This window comes from Bubalus bubalis, chromosome X (assembly GCF_019923935.1).
Source record: "Bubalus bubalis isolate 160015118507 breed Murrah chromosome X, NDDB_SH_1, whole genome shotgun sequence".
NCBI classification, from domain to species: Eukaryota; Metazoa; Chordata; class Mammalia; order Artiodactyla; family Bovidae; genus Bubalus; species Bubalus bubalis.
The window spans coordinates 137,411,595-137,432,748 of NC_059181.1; the positions used below are offsets into that span (position 1 = coordinate 137,411,595).

The 21,154-nt window shown below is 51.5% G+C and overlaps 1 protein-coding gene and 1 long non-coding RNA gene across 5 annotated transcripts in view; one reads left to right on the forward strand and one right to left on the reverse strand.

The window, feature by feature from the left end:
- Positions 1-21,154, reverse strand: part of ELF4 (E74 like ETS transcription factor 4) — a 37,437-nt gene that overhangs the window by 7,221 nt on the left and 9,062 nt on the right. For 2 of the 4 annotated variants that reach the window (XM_044937007.2, XM_006065660.4), the window contains 3 exons: positions 5,120-5,399; positions 687-858; positions 196-288 (listed from right to left, as the gene is read on the reverse strand). In XM_044937007.2, the coding sequence (XP_044792942.1) occupies positions 196-288; positions 687-858; positions 5,120-5,191 (337 nt within the window). In that variant the 5' untranslated portion in view covers positions 5,192-5,399. The other 2 variants (XM_045164439.1, XM_025276586.3) reach the window with 2 other exon arrangements.
- Positions 7,350-9,263, forward strand: LOC123331871. The gene is made up of 3 exons (XR_006548676.1): positions 7,350-7,488; positions 8,416-8,563; positions 9,086-9,263. It is a non-coding gene; the product is annotated as an uncharacterized LOC123331871 (long non-coding RNA).

Genomic DNA, 21,154 nt, shown 5'->3' on the forward strand with positions numbered 1-21,154 from the left:
CTTCTTCCTCGTCTGCAGGGGCCATTCTGCCCCATCACACTCCACTCACAGCTCAAGAGCATGTTAACAGGTATAGGGGTGGTATGGGTACATTAGCCCGCACACACAGGCCCCTGAGAATCCAATACACAGATGTGATATTTTAAAATGGAATTTTGTGTTGCCGCGAGTTGAGGCACCACAGTTCAAACTCACAGATCTGCTTGTCATCCAGGATGTTGTTGGGAGACTCGACGTTGAGCAAGACTTCAGGGGTTGACACGGTTTGTGAGGTGGTTTCATTGTCATCTGGTGCCAGGTTCCATGGTTGGGAGAGAAGAAAATTCCCTCAGGACATAGGGCAGTGGGTGCCGCCAGAACGAGGCTAAGGAGCCCAGGGGCAGCCGGGAAGGTAGCAGCGTGCCTCCCACCCTGATTCTCCACCTTTCTCTACACCCATCCCAGCAGAGCTGGTCTCCCCTCACTCTTCCACTGCATCTCGGGAGATCATGGATCCATTTAGGTGGCTTTCTCCTCTCTACAGTGGTACTACCTTCTGCTTATCCTAGTCACCCTGTCTAATTTCCAACTACTGGGGGCCTTGCTCCTGGCTGCATGGGGTCACTAGAAGCCTCTGTGGGCTACTGTTACCTGAAGACAGAACCCCTCCCTCCTCCACACCTTCCCTGCCCAGGAAGGAAACAGACCTGCCAGCAAAAAACTGCCCTCCAAGATCTGATCCTGTGTCATGCACAATGTCCCATCTGTTATGATGCCATTGTGAACGTCATCCAGCTCCAGGCCTGAGTACAGATGCAGTAATTCGGGGTAGGGGACTTGCTCCACAATCACAGCTGGAAACACGGAGGGATCTTCTAGCTACGGAGAAGACAGCGATCCGGTTCAAGGCCCACCCGCCTCTCCCAGGAAGCCCTCCATACCAGAATCTGGCCCTTCTTGCAATTCCTAACTCTTGGATCCCTCAGGGGCTGTCCTTTGTAGGGCATGACATTGCTCTGGGTCCAAACTCACTAGTGGGGTCTTTACTGGTAGAAATGGGTTAGCTCTGTACCACCTTCACTCAACCAAGGGCAGGCAGTTTTAACTGGTTACAGTTATGGGTTAAGCTGTGGCCAGGGTTAGTTAGGCTCATTCTGAAACCAGTGGGAAAGGATTTGTCCATGGCAAGGGCAAGGGGCTCAATCTACAGCCAGTTGAGGGACTCAACCTACGCTCAGGGTTGGGTACCAGGGTGAAGGGCTCAGATCATGAACATCTTAGGGCTCAGTTTGTGATAAGAGTAGGAATGAAGATGGAAGAACAGAGGAATTAGAGACATAGAAAGTTAAGGGCTGGGAATTCCCTGGTGCTCCAGTGATTAAGGATCCACCCTAGTCAGGAAACTAAGCCCTCGAGCTTTAGAGCCCACACACCACAACTAAGACCTGATGCAGCCAAATAATAAAACAACACTAATTTTTTTTTTTAAAAAAAAGGTAAGGGCCTGGATAGGGGAGAGGGTTCCGATTTCTGGCCTGATTTGGTGGGCGCATGGGGGTACTGTTCTTGTTAAGGGGGAAGCCAGAAGGAAGAGGAGCGGGTTTTTGGAGAAAGATAAGGGAGCAAGTGTCTGAATATGGTCAGTTGGAGGTACCACTGAGATATTTAAAATGGAGATACCTATCAAGGAGTCAAAAATATGTATCCATGAGCTCATCACTGAGAGTGGGTAAAATCATCAGGATGAGAATTTGACCCCCCGAGGACATAGTTATTCTAAAATCAAACAAAGGTAAATTTTAAAAATAAGTGTGATTGCAACTGTTGTTTAAAAATTATAGAAGGAAATGTACTGGAATGTTCATAAGAATTATATTTTGGTTGTGGGACTGCAGGTGATTTTTTTTTTCCCTTTCTACTTTTCTGAATTTTCTTTCATGGGGCTATTAATTCTTTCTTCATGAAAAAGGAATGAGAATGCTCAGTTTTACCTAATGTTCCTGAAGGATCCAGAAGAATAAAAATTGATGAAACTGCCTTTGGGTTTGGCTGCTGGGCAGTCACCTGGCTAGAGCAGTTTCAGGGGAGTGCTGGGATCTCAGAGAGGACGGATGGAGGGAGACAGGCAGGTGGGTATAGTGATTAAGGCCAGAGTTTAGAGCTGTCTGTGGGCTTCCCTGGTGGCTCAGAGGGTAAAGTGTCTGCCTGCAATGCAGGAGACCTGGGTTCGATCCCTGGGTCAGGAAGATCCCCTGGAGAAGGAAATGGCAACCCACTCCAGTACTCTTGCCTGGAAAATCCCATGGACAGAGAAGCCTGGTAGACTACAGTCTATGGGATCGCAAAGAGTCGGACACGACTGAGCGACTCCACAACTTCACTTCACTTTAGAGCTGTCTGTCCAACACAGTAGCCGCTAGCCACTGGTGACTATTTAAATGTAAATATAAAGTTTTTCAAGATTAAAATTCAGTCCTTCAGTTGCATCAGCCATAGTTCAAGTGCTCCATAGCCACATGGCCCCATACTGGACAGCACAAATCTAGTGAAGTTGCTCAGTCATGTCCAACTCTTTGTGATCCCATGGACTGTAGCCCACCAGACTCCTCTGTCCGTGGAATTTTCCAGGCAAGAGTACTGAAGTGGGTTGCCATTTCCTTCTCCGATGCATGAAAGTGAAAAGTGAAAGTGAAGTTGCTCGGTCCTGTCCGACTCTTCGCGACCCCATGGACCGCAGCCCACCAGACTCCTCCATCCATGGAATTTTCCAGGCAAGAGTACTGAAGTGGGTTGCCATTTCCTTCTCCAGGGGATCTTCCTGACCAAGGGATTGAACCCAGGTCTCTCATATTGCAGGCAGACGCTTTACTGTCTGAGCCACCAGGGAAGCTAAGAGCACTTCTAGAATATCAGAAAACTCTACTGGACCATGCTGATCTAGAGCCAGACTGCCTGGGTCTGAGACCAAATTCTGCCATTTATGAGCAGTGTGATCTTGGGCAAGATACCTTTCTGTGCATCCGTTTCCTCCTTTATAAAACTGGGGTGATCATATTATTGATCACATATGGTTGTTTAAATGGATCAATGTACATAAAGCACTTAGAACAGAGTCTGGCATACAGTAGGTTCTGATTATGTGCTTCAGGCATCAGGGACTCCGAGGAGACTATTGTAGTGTTAGTCGCTCAGTCATGTCTGACTCTTTGTGACCCCATGGACTGTAGCCCACCAGGTTCCTCTGTCCATGGGATTCTCCAGGCAAGAATACTGGAGTAGGTTGTCATTCGCTTCTCCAAGGGATCTTCCCAACCCAGGGATCAAACCCAGGTCCTGCTTTAAAGGTGGATTCTTTACCATCTGAACCACCAGGGAAGCCCCCTAGGAGACTGGTAACATTTAATTTCTTAACCTGGGTGGTGAGTTAATGAGTGTTAATTTTATAGTTATTCTTAAAATATATATTTTTCAGATTCTTTTCAATTACAGGTTATCTGTTTTATATTCATACTGTATTTTGCAACAAAAAGTGTATCCTAAAAACAGTGAGAGAAGGGAGGTGAGAACGTAAACCCAGATGATGGAGGTCACATTGGGGAGAAGAACAGCGCTAAGGAGGTGGTATGTTAAAGAGGCGGGCAGAAGGGAGGGAGGGTTTCTCTTAGGGTTAGGGGGACATGAAGATGTTCTAGGTTGAGGAGAGAGGTCTGGGAGGTGTGAAAGACACAAGAGAGAGAGGAGGTGAAGGATGGTGTGAGGTCTGGAAGGCAGCAGGAGAGAAGAGATTAAGCCCTGGGGTAGGTGTTGCCCTTGGAAGGAAGAGGGCCACTTCTTTCTCCCAGGCCAGCAGAAAGGAAATAAGAACAGGTGATGTTGTTGCTAAGAGGGAGGGAGGAGGGAAAGTGAGGGCATCCTTGGCTTTGAGCTCCTCTGTGGATTGGAGAAGAGGCTGTCTCAGAGGGTGGAGGGGCAGCTGTGGGTTCAGGAGGTAAGAACAGCTTCTATGAAGAGCAGCTTCTAAGAAGAATAGAAAGAATTGCTGAGTGGTCTAGAAACAAGTAAAAGATGACTAGCCACACTGAGAACCCAGGTAAGGTTAGATTTTTCTTCCCTTGTTTCAGGAGGCTAGGCATGCCAGAGGTGTTGGATAAAACGGAGCCACTTTAGGTTAACATCTAGCAGGACAGAAAGCACCGTGTGCTCCAAGACCACTAGGGGGCAGCCTTTGGCTGGTCACTAGAGATGGGACGAAGTTTCCTGTCCTCACAGGGATCTGAGAGAGACCGCATCAGAACTAGGCTGGGGTGCCCTTGGAGATGATCCAGCTGGGCCTCCTCTTGATGAAGATGGGGAGATGGCAGCCAGGTAGGGCAGGGGACAGGTCTTGCCCAGGGGACACTGTGGCCACACTGGGATGAGAACTCAGGGCTTTGGACCACTAATCCCCCCTTCCTTCTGCAGTACCTGGCTGCCTCCTCTTCTCCAGTGTGTGGAAGGAGGGTGCTGGGCAAGGTATGGAGCAGCAGAGGCCTGAGTGCCAGAATTCTGTCCTAGTTCCCAATTTCCTCCGACCAGAGGACCCAATTTCCAGTTTATTCTGAATCCTTAGATGGTGGTTGAAAAGATGGTTATGGAAGGGCCTGTCAACCATGCCAGGACAGGAGTCTGAAGGTGCCAGGGGATGGACTGTACCCTGCGGTGCCAGCTGGCATTTCTCCGTCCTACTGTGTGGTTGTCTCAGCACCTTTCTCACTATGACATGGGGTGAAGTGGCCAGAGAACGCACACGGAGGTCAGTGTACACGTGTGCACTCGGCCCCCCGTTGCTGGTTGACAGATCAGCTAGTGTGCATAGCAGCTACTTGGCTGACTTGGAAACTACGCGTGCCCTGTAATTGCATGTTGGCCAAACCAGCTCACTAAGTGACCGCCCGATGACTACTGCCTGGCCACATGGGACTAGCTGATGGCACAGTCTGCCTGGCCCACAGCCGCCATGCCTTGAACCTAGTAGGTGCTTGATCAGTGTTTGCTGACTGGTAGCTAGCCAGCTGGCCAGCTTACTGGCTATCTGCCTGCCTGTCTTTATCTATCTGATCATCTGTGCTGGCTGACCAGGCTCTGTTCTCTGGGGCCATACCTGGTGGATGTCATCCATTCCGTTGCTTGCAAACTCAAAGATCAGGTCACTGGGCTGCAGGGCAACAGCCATGCTGTCTTGTCAGAGAGCTGACTGTGGGGCCTGCAGGGCCCACTGGAGCCGCGGTGTTTCCTTGATGAAAAGATGCTATTCAGATACCTTGAGCCTAGCACCTACTCCTTGAGTCACAGTACAATAGGGGCTGTAGAGAACTGGAGTAGGCGGTGGCCTAACCCAGGTTCAAGGCTGCATGCTGGGCTGGGCCAAGCGCAGGAGCGACCTATGGAGAAGGGAGAGATGGGGGCAGTGAGCCAGTCACCTTCCTTGGGTCCTGTTCCCAGGACAGACTGCCGGAAGAGGGACAGCAGGAAAAGGGGAAGACAGTGGGAACAGAAGGGCTGAGCCTTGGTGCCAGTCGGGTCACGGGGACCTACACCTGAGCGGACCCCAAAGATACGTAGTCTCCCTCACTTACTGCCCTATGTGGACAAGATGAGACACAGCGGGACTTGGTGCACTCTCCGCCCTGAAGATTAATCCCCAGGGTGTGGCCATAGGGGAAGCCAGGGCAGCCCGAGTGGCCTTGTGGATGGAACGTGAAGAACCCCACAATTCCCTTGGCTGGGGAAAGGACCCCTGTGACGGATCTGGGGTGGGGATATCCCGGTGCACAGGATGGTCTTCTAGACTCTGCCTGACTTAGTCCACCTTGGGAGTAGGGGCCGCTTAGTTCTGAAGGGCAGAGTCCACAGAGGAAGTGATCTCTCACTATAAGGGTTGTGTTGTCAGAGCCAGTGACAGCGGATGGCACTCTCAGACTCGGCCACGCCTCCAGAGAGCCTGATGTCAGAGGGCCGGGGGGGCCACATGCCCTGCTCTAGTCACCACCCAGCCACCACCACCCGCTGGGGATGCCGGGCACAATGGCCTCTGTGCTGTATGTGGCTTGGGCTCTTGGTTTAGCTTTGGTTTCAGTTTCAAGAGTGAACTGTCACCCTGGGAGAGCCCCAGCTGGGGGAGGGGACCACAGGAACCTTCCCCATCCTCCAGGGCCAGCTCAGGGCCCCCTTTTCCAGGAAATCTGTCTGCTGCAGCCCACATGTCTCTCCTCTCCCAGAATGCCTCTGGCACTCATAGTCTGCACCTCTGGCGCTCACATGTCACTGGGCCTCTGATTGTTTCCTGTGCTCCCTGCCCTTCTCAAGTCGTCGGTGCCGCACCCCGGCCTGGCTCCCAAAGCCCCAGCTCCCCTCCCACGCCCCTCCCACCAAAGCATTCTCAGCGTCTCCACCCTAACACTCAGGCTTCTCCATCTCCAGGTACCATGGCTCTGGCCTCGAGGGTTTGGCTTTGTGTGGTGTCCACATGTGTGTTGGTGTGGTGGGCCTATGATCGGCTTGGTTCAATCACGAGCACCTGAAGAACCAGCTCCATGCACCAGAGGAGGAGCCACACACTAGACCCCTGCCTCCTTGGCACTCCTTTGCCAGTGCCAGGGTGGCAAAACCTTCTCCTGGCCCAGGAAGAAATGAGGAACTTCAGAGAGGGGCAAAGGGGAGGAAAGGGAGGGGGACCATGGATGACCCTCCCAGATGACCACTCTCCCCCACAGAAGACACCCAGGCCTCTTCCACTTCCTTTCCGTTAGCCCACAGGGCTGACTCCGCCCTCTGCCCACCCCCACACTCACCCCCACACCTTGCCACCCACCCCCAACCAAAAAACTTTAAGTCATTCGACTCAACCTGGCAGGTCTGAGTTTCCCTTCGGGTGAATGAGAGGCCCAGCACAGCGAGGCTAGGACGGCCTTCCACCACCGGCGCCCACCCCACCCCACCTGCACATGACCCACGTGACCGGGTGTCTGTGGCCTCCCAGAGAGGCCTTCCAGGGCCATTTATGCTTGGAAGGTCTGTCTCCCCCAGCCAAAGCGCCCCAAGGCCTGCATTCCGCAGCTCCCGCCCTCCCACAGGCCGGCTGTCTGCCCCCAGGAAGCGTTCTCATACTAATCAAATGAAAGGTGATCACTTTCACCTAATCCCACTTTGTCTAAACATGAAACTCCTGTGTCTGCCCCTCTCCCTCCAAGGTCATTTCGCCATGGCCTTTCCCTGCAGGTTTGCTCATCGCTTTGGCTTCTCTTCGCAGATCAGTGTTTGATGTTTGTGAGCTCTCTGCCTGGGGAACTTCTGGGCGCCTTCCTTACCTCCCCCATTAGAAAGCCGCTTCGCTGAGGGCAGGGACGCCGGTGCTGCTCACTGATCAAGCTTAGCATGTGGTAGATGCCCAATGTGTGTTGGTGGAACGATCACATGAATGAATGACACTGGTCAATCGGTACCAGTGAGGTGGGGTGTGTTCTCTGGCCTGTGAGTATACGCATGTGTATACTGGGTGTGGGGTGGGTGTCCAGTGGTCTAGATTACAGGAAAGAGAGAAACTTGTGCCCTGTGTGTGTGCTATGTCTGTGTATTTTTGCATGGTAATTTACAACCAGGAGCAGGAGTTGGGGAGGGAGTTCCCTGTGGGTGTGCGAGCACACTGCAGATATATATGTATGTGCCGGGTGTGGGGACAAGTGCGTGAGAGCCTCTGTGTGTCAAAGGGCTTTGGTCCTGGTCGGGCCAGCAGAGCCACAAGCACAGTCGTCGGTTCCTCCTCCTCCAGGCCTGCCTTCCTGAGAATGGCAAGCTCGAGCTAATACTAGCTGCTGTCGGCTGGCAGAGGCTGGCTGTGGAGAAGTGGGCTGGGGCGGGGCCTAGCGGCCACCACCGCCCAGCCCCCTGACATGGAAAATTCAAAATCCTCTTGCTTCCCAGGGAGAGCATGCCAGAGCAGAATGTGTATGTGGCCCATGCATCCTAGGGGTGAGCCCCCAGGGCCCACTCTGCTAGGGGGGGTGTGGTAGGAGAGGGAAGGCAGCTCTGCACTAGACTGGATGGAGCCCTTAGCCATCAATGCAAAGAGAGATTTGAAATAAAAGAAAGGCAAATCCAGTTGCCTTCTTTAAGTATCAGCACATCTCAGTATCCAAATTCAGGATTCTTCAAGTCTGAAGCTAAGGTGAACTCTGTGTGTGTGTGTGTGTGTGTGTGTGTAGGGCGGGATTGGCTGTCCTACTCTCTTGGTCAAGGCTAAGAAAACTCTCCCTTCACCCTTATGGAACCTTCCAGTCCAGAAGGTTTCACCCTTCCCCCTTCAGATGTTTGAGGATTTGAAAGTGAGAGGTGGGGAGCAGTCATTTGCATGTTCACTCACTCTCCCCCAAGTCCCTCAAAATAACCTCCCTCTCCCAGGAACCTGAAACCAAAGAAGCCACCAGCACAGAAGGCCCGCCCTGCTGGAGGCCAGAGAGGCCCTCACAGGGGCTCCCCTCTCTGGCGTCCTCAGAGACGCTCTGGGACACAGACTCAGCTGCCTAGAGGCCTGGACACTGCCTTATCGGTGAGTGGGGGGCTAGGGAGGTCCACAAGGACCCTGGGCTCACCTGGTAACCCGTAGTAACCGATGCTGAGATCCTCCCACCCCACCCCTTCATTGCAAAGCTCAAAGCTGGCTCCAGTCAAAGTCCACGCCCAGAGTGGCAAGAGCTCTGCTCCCTTTGAGGCCACTGCAGTATCCCTAGCTCCCAGGGCCTGTCTTGCTTGGGCTGAAAGCAAAGCCTCTGTGAGAGCATATGGCTGGCCCCAGCTACTGAACGTGTGTGTGTGTGTGTGAACGTGTGTGTGTGCAGGCACACCACAGGAGGGAGCAAGCAAGCGAGGGCGCCCACATCCCGGGCTTGCAAATGCACACCTCTGGCTCTCTGTGGTTGTGACTGCATTTCAAAACCAAAATAGCAAAATAGAAGTGGTTTGGGCTGCTTCTGCGTCATCACAGCTGGGCCCCCTTCAGACCCTCTCTGGGGCTGTCACTGGAACACGTCAAGCGGTGTCCAGCACTCACCCATTGGGGCCTCCTCCACAGGAAACAGCCCCAATGTGAAAGCCACGTCCGCAGTCTCCGTGGAGCAAGTTTAAATCTACAGCCGCTCAGCCGAGCCAATGGCTCTCACAGAATCGCTAATAACACCCGTGGCATTTTCACACACGCCAGCAAACATGGGGGCCAGATGGTCAGCCAGGCCCGCAGAGCAGCGTTCTCACGTTCCTCGTCCTCTCACAGCCAGCCCTCACTCCTGAAATACCCCGTCCTCCCTGAAACCTTTCTGGAATTCTCTGGAAAGGAAGTGACAATTTCCTTCATGCCATTTCCCACTCCCTCAACACCCCTCCCCCACAACCACAAACAAAGTGGAAACTACCCCAGGAATAGCTGTACCCTCCACTTAAAAACAGCCCCTCCTCCGGCTAATAGTCATCAAGCAGCATATTTGCATGCGGCACCACGTGATCAGTGGCGTGTGTTTAAGAGACAGAAGTTCACACCCAGGGGTCCAGTCTGTAGCCATGGACCAAGCAGAAGTAGCCCAAGTGTGGGACTCCCCTACAATCTTGGTCCAACTAGGGCTGGACTCCAATCAGCCAGCCGAACCTCCCTCCTTGAGCAAAATGCCCAGTGAAGGGGGCCTTGCCACAGCGATTTTGTCAGCTTCTTCTCCTCTATTCCTGCCTTCTACCACCCCCTCCATCTGAGATGAAATCAGGAAGAGGGAGGGAAAAAAATAAATGTTTTGCAAGCTCTGTTGATTGGGGTTTCTCTGTGCTCATTTACAAGAAACCCAGTTTCCTTCCTTGGCCCTCGGTCACTGCCTGATTCCTCGTAGGGTTTGTCAGAGCTCTCACGGTGGGGCAGGCCTGGAGCTCTTCTCCCACTGTCCCTGCCCTTTGTCAGCTGCAAGCTTGCTCCTGCCTTCCCAGCCCCACAGCTTGCCCCATGGAGGGGCAGTTAAGGCTCCAGGCTGCAAGCACAGTGACGCATGCTCCTCTTTCTCCAGGAGACCCACCAGCCTTCTCCGGGCTGCATCCCAACAAGAGGTGGGCCCACAGAGAAGTCAGCCATCTTTCTGAGTTGTGCTTTCTGTCATCCTTAAAGTGGGTGAGGGCTGAGGGGAATCCAGGCCTAGTAGGGGCTCACCAGGCTGTCTCGGGTGAATGAAGATGGTGGTGGGAAAGTGCTTTGAAAATTAAAACACACTCATTCAGATGACAAGTTCCAGGTGACCTCCCAGAGACCAAAGGGGACTGGGGACCCCATTAAGCTCCCAGAAGTGCCCCCATGGCTCTAGAACATAGGGTGGGCTGCAGGCTGCCAGCTGTCGCCTTGGAGGGGGCTGGCTCCTTTGCTAAGGTTGGGGGCCTTGCAGGAGGGACAGGCAGCTGTGGTTGGAGGGGTGCTCCCAGTCCCTTGTCCTCACCACCTCCACCCGGCCCCAGCCCTCTGGGTTGTGGTTATGTGGCAAGAAGAGCACTACAGAAGCCCCAGTAGGCGAGGAGAGGTGGGGGAAGGGTTATGTCAAAGGGAACCTATTTTCTCAGCTGCCCTGACTCCCAGGGGCCTGGCCTGAGAAAGCTGAAAGAGCACCCCCTGGAGGTGCCTGAAGCCACCACACCCTCATCTCCAGAGCTCCAGGAACCAGGAGGAGGCGGAGTACTCTGGGAAGGGGAAGAGAAGAACAAGTCAGTGATGGGGAGGACAGGCTGCAGGAACAAGGCCAAAGCCAAGTCTGAGGCAGCTCCTGAACCCCCAGGCGGGTGCACTGCCAGCAACAGCCTAGGTGAAGACCTCAGAAGTTTCTGCAAACTGTAAGGGCACAGGCGAGAAGCTTTGCCTTGGGGCTTAGGTAGGTCACCTTCTTCCTCTGTGAAATGGGGACACTCTCCCTAGCACAAAGGGTCGTCGTGGAAAGCCAGCAAGTTAACATAGGTGAAAGCTCTGTTACATTCCAAGTGTGTTTTTAGATTTCCGGGTCAGATTTGTGTCTTTCAGGCTGAGGTCATGCATTAAGCATTCATGATATCTCTACCTAGATGGACAGGAAGAAAGGGAAATGGAGGTAGTGGGATGAAATGGACACTGAGGGGGACATAACCAACAATTATCAAACATGGTAGAGAGCAGAAACAAGTTTGACTATGGGGAGGGTGTGTATGAGATTGGCTGGTGGGGGGACCACAGAGAAATCAGGAGGATGAGTGCATAGGCCTCGATCCAGAAAGCAACTGAAAGTCGCTGTTGATTCTTGAGCAAGGCAGGGGCACAAAACAAGCAGTTTTCTAGGAAGATCAGTTTGATCTGACTGAGTGGAGGAGATGGAAGGGGACCAGATGGGTGGCTGGAACCAAGGAGGTGACTCCCAGGTCCACCCTGAAGGGATAAAATGACAGAGGGTGGGGTCATATAGACTTGTAGAGACCCCAAGGTTGCAGCCAGTTCTTCCCATGAGAATGGTAAAAAGACAGAGATTAAGGCAGGAAGTATGGTAAGAACATGAGTTCAGTTCGGACATTTTGAAGTCGGGATGATCTTAAAAAAACCAGGATTAATGATGGAACAAAAGACAGCCCAGAGAGTCATTTTCTGCTAAACACACACATCTACACACATCCCCTGGCAGGAGGAGTTTCCATGAGCCTTCAGTGGCCAGAGGAACAGGCCTGGCCTGGTGAGGCTTGCATTCTGAACACTGTGGCAGGAAAGCCACATGTGCTGAACGGAAGATGCTCTGCCACCCGACCCCTGCCCCTAGGAAGTCTACCTGCTTCCATGGCAGCAGGGCGGGGCGTGGACAGACACACTGACCAGAGACTAATTAAAGTTACTAGTGGTTTTTTTTAGAAGCTGGGGCAATCTGTGAGTAGATACCAACAGGATATTAAGTCAGATAACTTTTATTGGAGGGACAGTGTTCTTTGTTGAGGTCACTCCCAGCACGTGTCCTAGAAACAAATGCAGAGGCTCCCCGCTCAGATTGAGGGCTCCCCCAGTTGGGAGGGGCGGCTCCAGGTTGAGACCTGCTTTCTTCCAAATGCCTCCTTCCCCTGTGGGACACTTTCCAGGTGAGCAGAAGCAAGGGGCAGTCCAGCATCCCGTGCACAAGGGATAAAGTGGAAAAGAGCCCATGGGTGGGGGTAGGCAGGCAGGGAGGGCAGCTTGAGCCCCGGTGTCACTGTGAGCTCCTAGGACTCCTCCCCACACAACTGAAAGCCTCTCCTTGATTCAGTCTCAGGATGTGAACGTTAAAAAGGCCCTGAAAGATCAGCGCATCCATCCTTCCTGTCATCTGGCTGCAGGGTTCTCGAGGAAGAAGTGACTTGCTCAAGCTCACACAGCTAGTTGCTGTGACTCCTAGGTGACCTTTCTTCCTCTCCTCCTCACTGTCTCTAGGCAGCCTCAAAAGAGCCAACCCTTTCCTCCGGTGACAGACAGCAGCCTGAGACTCAGGGCTGGCAAACAACCAGGCCACACTTGTGCAGAACACAGTTAACTCTTGCAATTATTTCCCCACCTCCGCGCCTTTGTTCACACCGTCCCCCAGGCCCGATATGCCCTTCCCCAATTTCTGCAGCTCCAATTCCCATCCGGAACTACAAATATCACACCCTGTTCAAAGCTCTACCTGCTCTCCCCTCACCTGATGAAGGCTCACCTCCCTCACCACCTCCTCTTCTTCATGCTTTACGTGCTAAATTCATGCCACCATCTGTTTTTGTGTGGTTGGTGAGCTAAGGATGGTTTTTACACTTTGTTTTAATGATTGGGGGGAAAAAGTCAAAAGAAGAATGATATTTCATGCCACAGGAGTATTATATGAAGTTCAAATTTCAGTGTCCACAAAGAAAGTTTTATTGACACGCAGCTACACGCATTCGTTTATGTGTTGTCTGGGTGGGTTTTGCATCATGAGTTGTTGTGACAGAGTTCCCATGGGCCATAAAGCCTACATGATTTACTGTGTGGTCCTTTGAAAGAAAAGTTTGCTGACTCCTGGACTAAAGGCTTCACTCCCCTTCAGAGGGAATACATTCATCAAGTTCCTTTCAGAGAAGAATGTCACAGACTCAGAGGTGCCTGGAGGGAGCCGTGGAACATCAAATACAAACTCTAGATTTTCATCAGAATGTTCTGGCCCACGATGTGACCTTGAGTAAGTCACTTTTGCTTTGTGGATCTCAGTTTCCTCAGCCGCACAACAAGGGGTGGGGGTGGGGTGGAGGGGGGTGGGGGGGTTGGCCGGCATGGCCTCAGGCCCTTTCTGGCCCTGTGATTTAGAGACTCAGCAGTGTCCTGCATGTCCAACTCACATACTTTTGAGCAGGCACCATTCTGATCATTTTCTCTCAGAACAAGACCTCACAGAAGGCACCCCTCCTCAGCTGTGGTTTTCCCTACCATATGGGTCCCCTCATTTATACCCACCTGTCCCCCCGACCCTTCCCTTCTGCTGCCCTTCTCTCTGAATTCTTCTCCCTTCAAAATGAAGACGGCCTCCTCTGAGGAAGCACCCCCACCTCAGTGGTCCAGGAGCTTCTACTGCAGGGGTTGGGGGTGGGTAGAGGAAGGGAGAGAGGGACTCTCAGCTCTCCTTGGCTCCCAGAGCCCACAGCAGACAGGCAGGAGACAGGGCCAGCCCTCCCCGCACCCCTGCTCTGCCAGAGGAAACAGCCCCTCTCTGCCACTTCCTGTCCCAGGGGTTTCAGCAGTTTCCCCTTCAGGGCCTGCTGGCCCTCCCAGCCCCGCCCCTGCCCCACACAGGTCAGAGAGTGCAGAGAAGGGAGGGGCCCTGCGAGTGAGTGGGGACAATCCCTCACAGGAAGGCTGAGGAGACAGTTGTCTACACAAGGGGACGCCCCAGCAGCTCTTCTGCCACCCTGTTTGGGCCAGGAGAGCCAGGACCTGGGTAGGAGGTGGAGTGCCTCCATAAACCCTCTCCTGTTAGCAGATACGTAGACATGAGCTCATCACTTCACCTGGTGATCACCTCGGGGAGCAGAGTGCGCCTGCTGGGTAAAAGACTGGGCTGTAAATGCTGAGGTCAATGTCCACCTGGGCTGAGGGCTAGCCCTGGGCGGCTTCACATGCAGAGACGTGTTGAAGCAAGAATGCCTGGGGAAACCAGGCCAACTACAGGGGTTATTTCGGAGGAGCAGGTGACACTGAAATGAATGGCACATCATAACTTTGCATGATTTTGTCCCTAGCACTGAGAGACAGAGGCAAAAATGGAGAGCAAAGTATTCTATTACATGTGAGTCAAGGGTGGTGGCATTTTCTAGGTGATGGAACAGGAAGCTATCACATTCCATGGCCACTGCTGATTTGGTGTGGTGACTTCTACTTGTAAATGCCTCCCAGTTGCCTTTGCAAGGTGGTGCTCCTAGCAGTGGGGCTGGATGCCCACAAGGGACCAGGGCAGGTGACCCAAGGCCATGGGTCAGAGGAGCAGTAGCCGCCTGAGGCTCTGCACGTCTGCCCAGTTGTTAGTTCTCCTGAAGACAGGTTAGAAGTACATGACAATGGTTCTAGAAGCCTCAGTGCTTGGGATGAGGTCCTCATAGTGGGTAGATGCAACCATCTCAGCCCCCTGTGGTAATATTGTTCCATGAGGTTCAAGTAGCAGTGAGCAGAGCTAAGGGGACCCATAGAAATGGTGGCTCTGAGAAGACCAACAAAAATGGATTGGAAGATGGTCTTGCTACCTCCCTCGGCTCTGAGAGATCATCTTCTTGGGCTTTTGACCAAGAGTCCAGACCAAGCAGGCCTCCTGTCAAGACAGCAATCTGGCTTTGCCCTCTGCCCTCTCCCTCTATGCCTCCAGGGCCAAAAAGAGCCAGCACCCCTGCCATAGGACCCATCGCCCGTGAGGGGACTGCCTGCTCTGCCCCGCGAGTTGGAGTGAATACTGCTTCACAGCTGGTATGGAAGATGCCAAGGAAGCATCAGAGACAACATCTGGATGTGCACCTGGGCCCCTGCCAGCCCCTCCCTACATCTGCAGTGCAAACCCAGGGCCAGGGCTTGGTTACGAGCCCAACTCAGAACTGGTGGCACGTGTTTGGAAAGCTCATCTGACTGAGCAGAGGAGGTGGAAGCGCTTGAGATTGCTGCCAGCTGAGGGCCGGTGCTTGCGGGGTTGGCACCAATCTGAGCTAGGGCTGGGCCCAGGGTGGTGGGTGTGGCCACCATGGCCTCGGCCGTGGACCTGTGGCAGGAGGGGCAGGGGGGCATGGGTGCTTGTTTAAAGCGGGCAAGGTTTTCCTTTTGAGCCCTCGGATATCACTCCAGGCTGCTTCCTCTGCTTCTGGGGTAGGGGACCAAAGAGTAACCATTACAGGGAGACAGGACAGCACAGATTTACATCTACTGGGTATGAGCGTGGGCTTGATGTCACGCCAGGCACTTTCCATAGGCTATCTGTTTTCATTCTTACAACATCCCAAAGTAGCTAGTCGCTGGCAGAGCCCAGGTTTGAAGCCAGGTTTATTTCCAACTACTGTGGTCTTTGAACTTTGTTTTCAGTTACATGTACTTTGGTAGTAATCCTGTTTTAATAGTTCCATTTTACAAACAGCACAAGTGAGACCCAGGTCTGTGTGACCTCAATGTCTGTGCTCTTCCCATGCAGCCCCATGCTGGCGACCATCTGCTCAGAGTCCTAATTCTACACCCAGGGTTGAAGGCTCAGAGCCCCTGTAAGATCCTTCAACTAAGGCTTCCCATGTCCCAGTCCCTTTCAGGCTCCATGTGATAGGTGAAACCTAATTCCCTGGGCAAAGATGCACCCAAATGGAGATGAGTTGAGCCCTTGTGGAGGATAAGTACTGTGGAGTAGGAGTGATGAAGTTTCTGGTGATGAAGGAGTCTGCCTCTATTCCTGTACCTTAGGAGCCTGTTTCCAGAAGGCTCCTGGCTCCAGACCCGGAGTGGCCTAGGCATGGTCCCTGCCCCATAAATACACACTGGCTCTCAACTTACACATAATTTAAGTCTGGGTTCTTATCTCAGGGTGTTGGTTCACATGTTTACTCAAATATTTATGGAAAGTCAGAGCTGAACACCTCATAGGTGCCAGGTCTGTGGCCTGGGGCCTATCGTTGGGCCCACCCTATTCTCTGCGGTAAGGTCTATTCACATGTAAGTCCCCCCAGTAAGCTGGGTTAGCGCATCTGCCTAAACGATATTGCTGGGGTTTTTTCCCCTCAAAACACTTCTATAGGAAGTGTCTCTTCAAAATTGAGGCTCAGAGGTTGGGGGAAAAGGGTGAGTGACTGCTACTGTGTATAGTTTCTTTATGGGGTGATGAAGACAGAACTGCTCAGACCACACTCCAGGTCTTCTTACTTCTGACTCCAAGGCTCCCTTCCTCCCATCAGCCTCCCCATAACCCTGAGCAACCATAACTGCTGAAGTTTGGCGAGTGTGCAAGGCAGCATGAGGCATGGTGGCGGGGTCTTAAGCAACATGGTAGGAGTAGAAAATGCTCTAGAGCTGGGCCTTTAACCTAGGTCTCCATGAGCATGGCCAGGTCCCTGCCCTTCTCTGAACCCCAGCATCCCCATCTGTTAAGTGAAGTGGGTAAATTTGGTTTTCCTTCACAAAAGGCTCCACCAGCTCTGACCCTTTGCGGTTCTCATTATAAAGCACTGCAGTATGGAAGAGACTGGCATGTCCGATACCGGATTTTTCTTGGAGTGCTGCAGGGAGCTAGCTAGCTGCGACTAGGTGTTCCAGCTGATGCTCCTCACAGGCATGGTGACAAGCAGGACTTTCCCGCGAAAGTCACAAGCTCTCTGAGGATTCCGCAGCTCGGTTTCTCTATGGGGGGATGGGGGTGGCTTGGACCTGATTTCACTCCTCCCCACCCGCTGCCCCTGCCCACCGGCGGTGCTAGGTGGTAGAATAACCCTTCATGAGACCCTCTGATCACATCCTTTGGAGATGTCGTGAACCATGTTCTTGGCCGAGCGCCCAGGCCACCCCCAGTTAGCGCGGAGCTTGCCTCCGCGGTGGAGGGAGCGATCGCTGCTGGCCACCAATCTAGTCCCCGCTGGACAGGATGTTTCCACATCAAGCCCCACTTCCTGCAGCTAGGCCTGGGCTCCGGTTTCCCCCTTCTCCTGCCATCTGGTCGCCTGCCCTCTGCCCCTTCCTCTTGCTGGGTGTTTACAGGCTGCCTTATCAGCCTGGGGAATCTGGGCCTCACCCAGTCGGCTGCCCCGCCCCGCCCGGCGCAGCCGCCCCGCCCAGGGCCCTACCTGCTGTGGTTTCGTCACTCCAGGCCGGCACCCCCCTCATTCCCTCCCCACCGCAGGCAGGCCGGGGTGTGGATGAAGCCTTGCGGCCTCCCAGAGTGAAACCTGAATATTCATAGCGAGCCGTCCACTTGGTCCAGGCATTCTCTCTCTATTACCACGGTCTCTATCTGCAGGCTGTGGGGATAGAAATGGGGCCCTCGGGCTGCAGAGGAGGCCAAGTTTGGCCTGGACAGATTCCACCGACAGCTCTTCTGTTCTCAGCCACCCAGAAATAAGCGGTGCGGGGTGGGGAGCAGCACGAGGGTGGAAGGCTCTGAGGCTGTTTTGTTTTTAACTGAAGAGTACTCCATGTTCCAGGTGAGGCCGGGGAGGCGGGAAGGCTAGGGAAACTGTGGGCACAGACTTGAGGGCCTCCTGGGTTCCGCTGTTGTCTCCAGCCCACCCAAAGGCTAGGATGAGGCCTGAGCTAACCACTGAGCAGGTCCGATGACTTCCCCTCAGGGTACAACGGCTTAGATTTTTCCATTAAATGAGTTTGAATCAAGGAAGGAGACAGTGGGGGCACTGGGTGAATGAGCATGCAGGAGGTGATGGATTTCTTTTCCAGCACTTTGGGCTAAAACCTTGAAACTTCAAGTTCTGACCTGTCCCTAGGCAGCTCCCACAGGGACAGAGCCTGCTTGCTAAAGCTGACCAATCCTGACAGCCAGAATCAAAGCCACAATCCAAACCCGGATCCTCCCTCATCTTTCGGTTGCTTCACTGAGAAGTCAATTAAAATATGTTCAGGCGGTAGATTGCGGGCATTCACAGTATAGAAAAAAAATGCCATACTTCAAAGAACTTTTATGAAACTGTGTTTTTCTAGGTCTCTGAGATAGAATTTAATAGTTTGGGGCACTTGGGTGGGAAAGTTTGGAAAAACTCTGCTCAGGCAATTTTGCCATTAATGGGCTATGTAACCACAGGCATGCCATGTCACATGGCTCTCACAGCCCCGGGCTTCCCCCGCCCCCTCCACCATAGATTTCATGCTACTCAGAGCTTCTCACAAGCTTACTGACCCTAGTAGCAGTCAGGGCTCCACAGGTCATCCCACCTCCCCAGGAACAGCTTCCCACCACTCAAAAATAATAAACCATTTAGTGTTAATGTGTTAATGGGTGATACTGGGTTAATGTGTCACCTCTCTCCTCAACACATTTTCATTTTAAAAGGCCATCTGGAGCTACCCTGCTTTAACCTAAGGAATGGCTCTGCAGGTTAATAGGGGGGCAGGTGAGCGAAAGAGTGTTTCTTGCTGACTCTGCCTCCCGTCATACCATTAACCCTGGAGCAGGCCTTCCCCATCTCCTCCCCATGCCTGTAGTTTCTGTTGGGAAGCTGTATAGAGGGGATGTGAAAGTCTTTGAAAAGCTAACCAGGCCTGGGGCAGCAGAAAGCCCATTTGACTGGGCATGAGGAAGAGTAAGTTCCAGTCAGGGCCCTGCCTCTGCTGAGCTCCTCCCCCAGCCTCTGAGCCGGCACCAGCTCCTACTCCAGGGCACACATTTAGATCTATGGCTGTGGCCACACCAGCCATGCTCAGCAGGGCCTTACAGTCCAAGCTCATCTGCTTGGTTTCCAAAGGTCTTTCACAGTCTGACCCCACCCTACCTACTCAGCCTCATTTCCCATGATTTCCCAACTCAAGCCTGGGCTTCAAGCCCAGTGGTCTCCTCATGGTCCCCTGAGGGAACATTCCAGGCTCATTCACGGAGTTTCTCAGGCCTGCCAGGCCCTTGCTGCTCTGTTTTAGTTAATCAAACAGTGCCCATCCAGCAAGGTCCCAACCAAGTTCCCCAAATCCATGGAGCTGGTTTTGCCCTGATAACTAGCGCCCACACCCATGGGGCCCCCTTCTAAACTCCCAGAGCCCTTAAATTCCACCACAAGATCTCTTAATCCCAGGCAATCTCGAATTTCTCTTTAATTATTTCATGTGTATGTCTTATTTCCCCAACAGGCTGTAAAATTCATGGGATCAAGGTCTATTTTATCTTCTCCTGACTCTAACACAGGTCTGGGCATTCATGAACTAAGCCCATGTAAATTCTCAGCCCAAGTGAAATCTCTGGAATAGAGACCCCGAATCCTGCTAGATCTGAGGGCTATAGTCTAGGGGTGGGGACAAGAATAGAATTAGGGAACAAAGGTCCCCAGGCTTAAATATTACTTGTCTTCTCTTGCTTCAGGCCTCTACTAAGGAAAACACATACCAGCTAGAGTCATTTATTCCAAACATCATCAAGAGGGCAGTTAATCAATCAGGTCATCATCAAAGCACTCTCTCTTTGTACAAACCACAGTGTTTCTACCCCGTGAATATTGGGTGCTGGTCTGATCACTGAACCCTCGGGAAAGACTTCAAAACACTGGATCAGTTCTAAGAGCTAAAATGATTCAAGAGAATGGGATTCAAGGATAACTTTTTTTAAAAGAGGCCTTTTGTTTGCTAGACAGACAAGGTTGAAAAGGGATATGACTGGCATCTAGAAAATGATAATCATGGAACACTGCACCAAAAATAGGTATAAACGAAGGGCAAATAATAAATGGTCCTATTTTGCAAATGCATGGTAAGGTTAAGGAACTCTTTACTGAAGGATATCAATGAAAAGATTAGGCATCTTCTGAAAATGACAGTAGCATCAGGCTCATCCATGATTATAAAATAAGATCATAATAGCTAAACATATCTGTTATAACAATTAATGTAAATAGAATAAATTCTCAAGTATTAAAAGAATATGATATTATAAATAATCCATAAGGATACATTGCACAGCACAGGGAATATAGCCAGTATTTTATAATAACTCTAAATAGCATACAACTTTTAAAAATTGTGAATCACTATGTTGTACATCTGAAACTTATATGCAACCCACTCCAGTATTCTTGCCTGGAAAATTCCATGGACACAGGGGCCTGGCAGGCTACAGTCCATGTGGTGCAGAAGAGTCAGACACAACTTAGTGACTAAACAACAACAATATATCAATGAAAAATTATATTGACAATCTGATTCTAAAATTCATATGGAATTGCAAGTGACTTAGAATAGGCAAAACAACTTTGGTTTCTTCGTACTTTTTTTTTTTTTTTTTGGCTGTGCCATGCAGAATGTGGAATCCTAGTTCCTCAACCAGGGATTGAACTCACGACCCCTCCATTGAAAGCTCGGAGTCTTAACCACGGGACTGCCAGGGAAGTCCCAAAAACAACTTGAATAAAGAACAAAGTTGGGGGACTAATACTATCTGATTTTGAGAATGATTATAAAGGCTACAGTAGTCAAAACAATTGGTACTGGCATAAAGATAAACAAATAGATCAACAGAATATAGAGTCCAGAAATAAGCTTACGTAAGCTGGATGAAAGGACAACTGTATTAGACTAATGATAGCTTTTTCAACAAGTGATGCTGGAATAACTGGATACCCATATTTTAAAAGAAATCAAATGGATTTCTACGGCTCACCATAGAGAAAAATTAACTTGAAATTGATCAAAGACCAAAATGTAAAACCTAAATCTATAAAACTTCTAAAAGAAACTGTAAGACAAAATATTTGTGACCTAGGGCTAAGTAAAGCATTCCAAGATACAACACCAAAAGCATGATCCATAAAAGTCAAAATTGACTGGACGTTATCAAAATTGAAAACTTCTGCTCTTCACTGTGAAGTGAATGAAAAGATAAGGCACATACTCAGACAAACTCTTTGCAAAGCATGTATCTGATAAAGGTCTCCTACCTAGACTATATGAAGAATTCTCAAAACTCAACTACAAGAA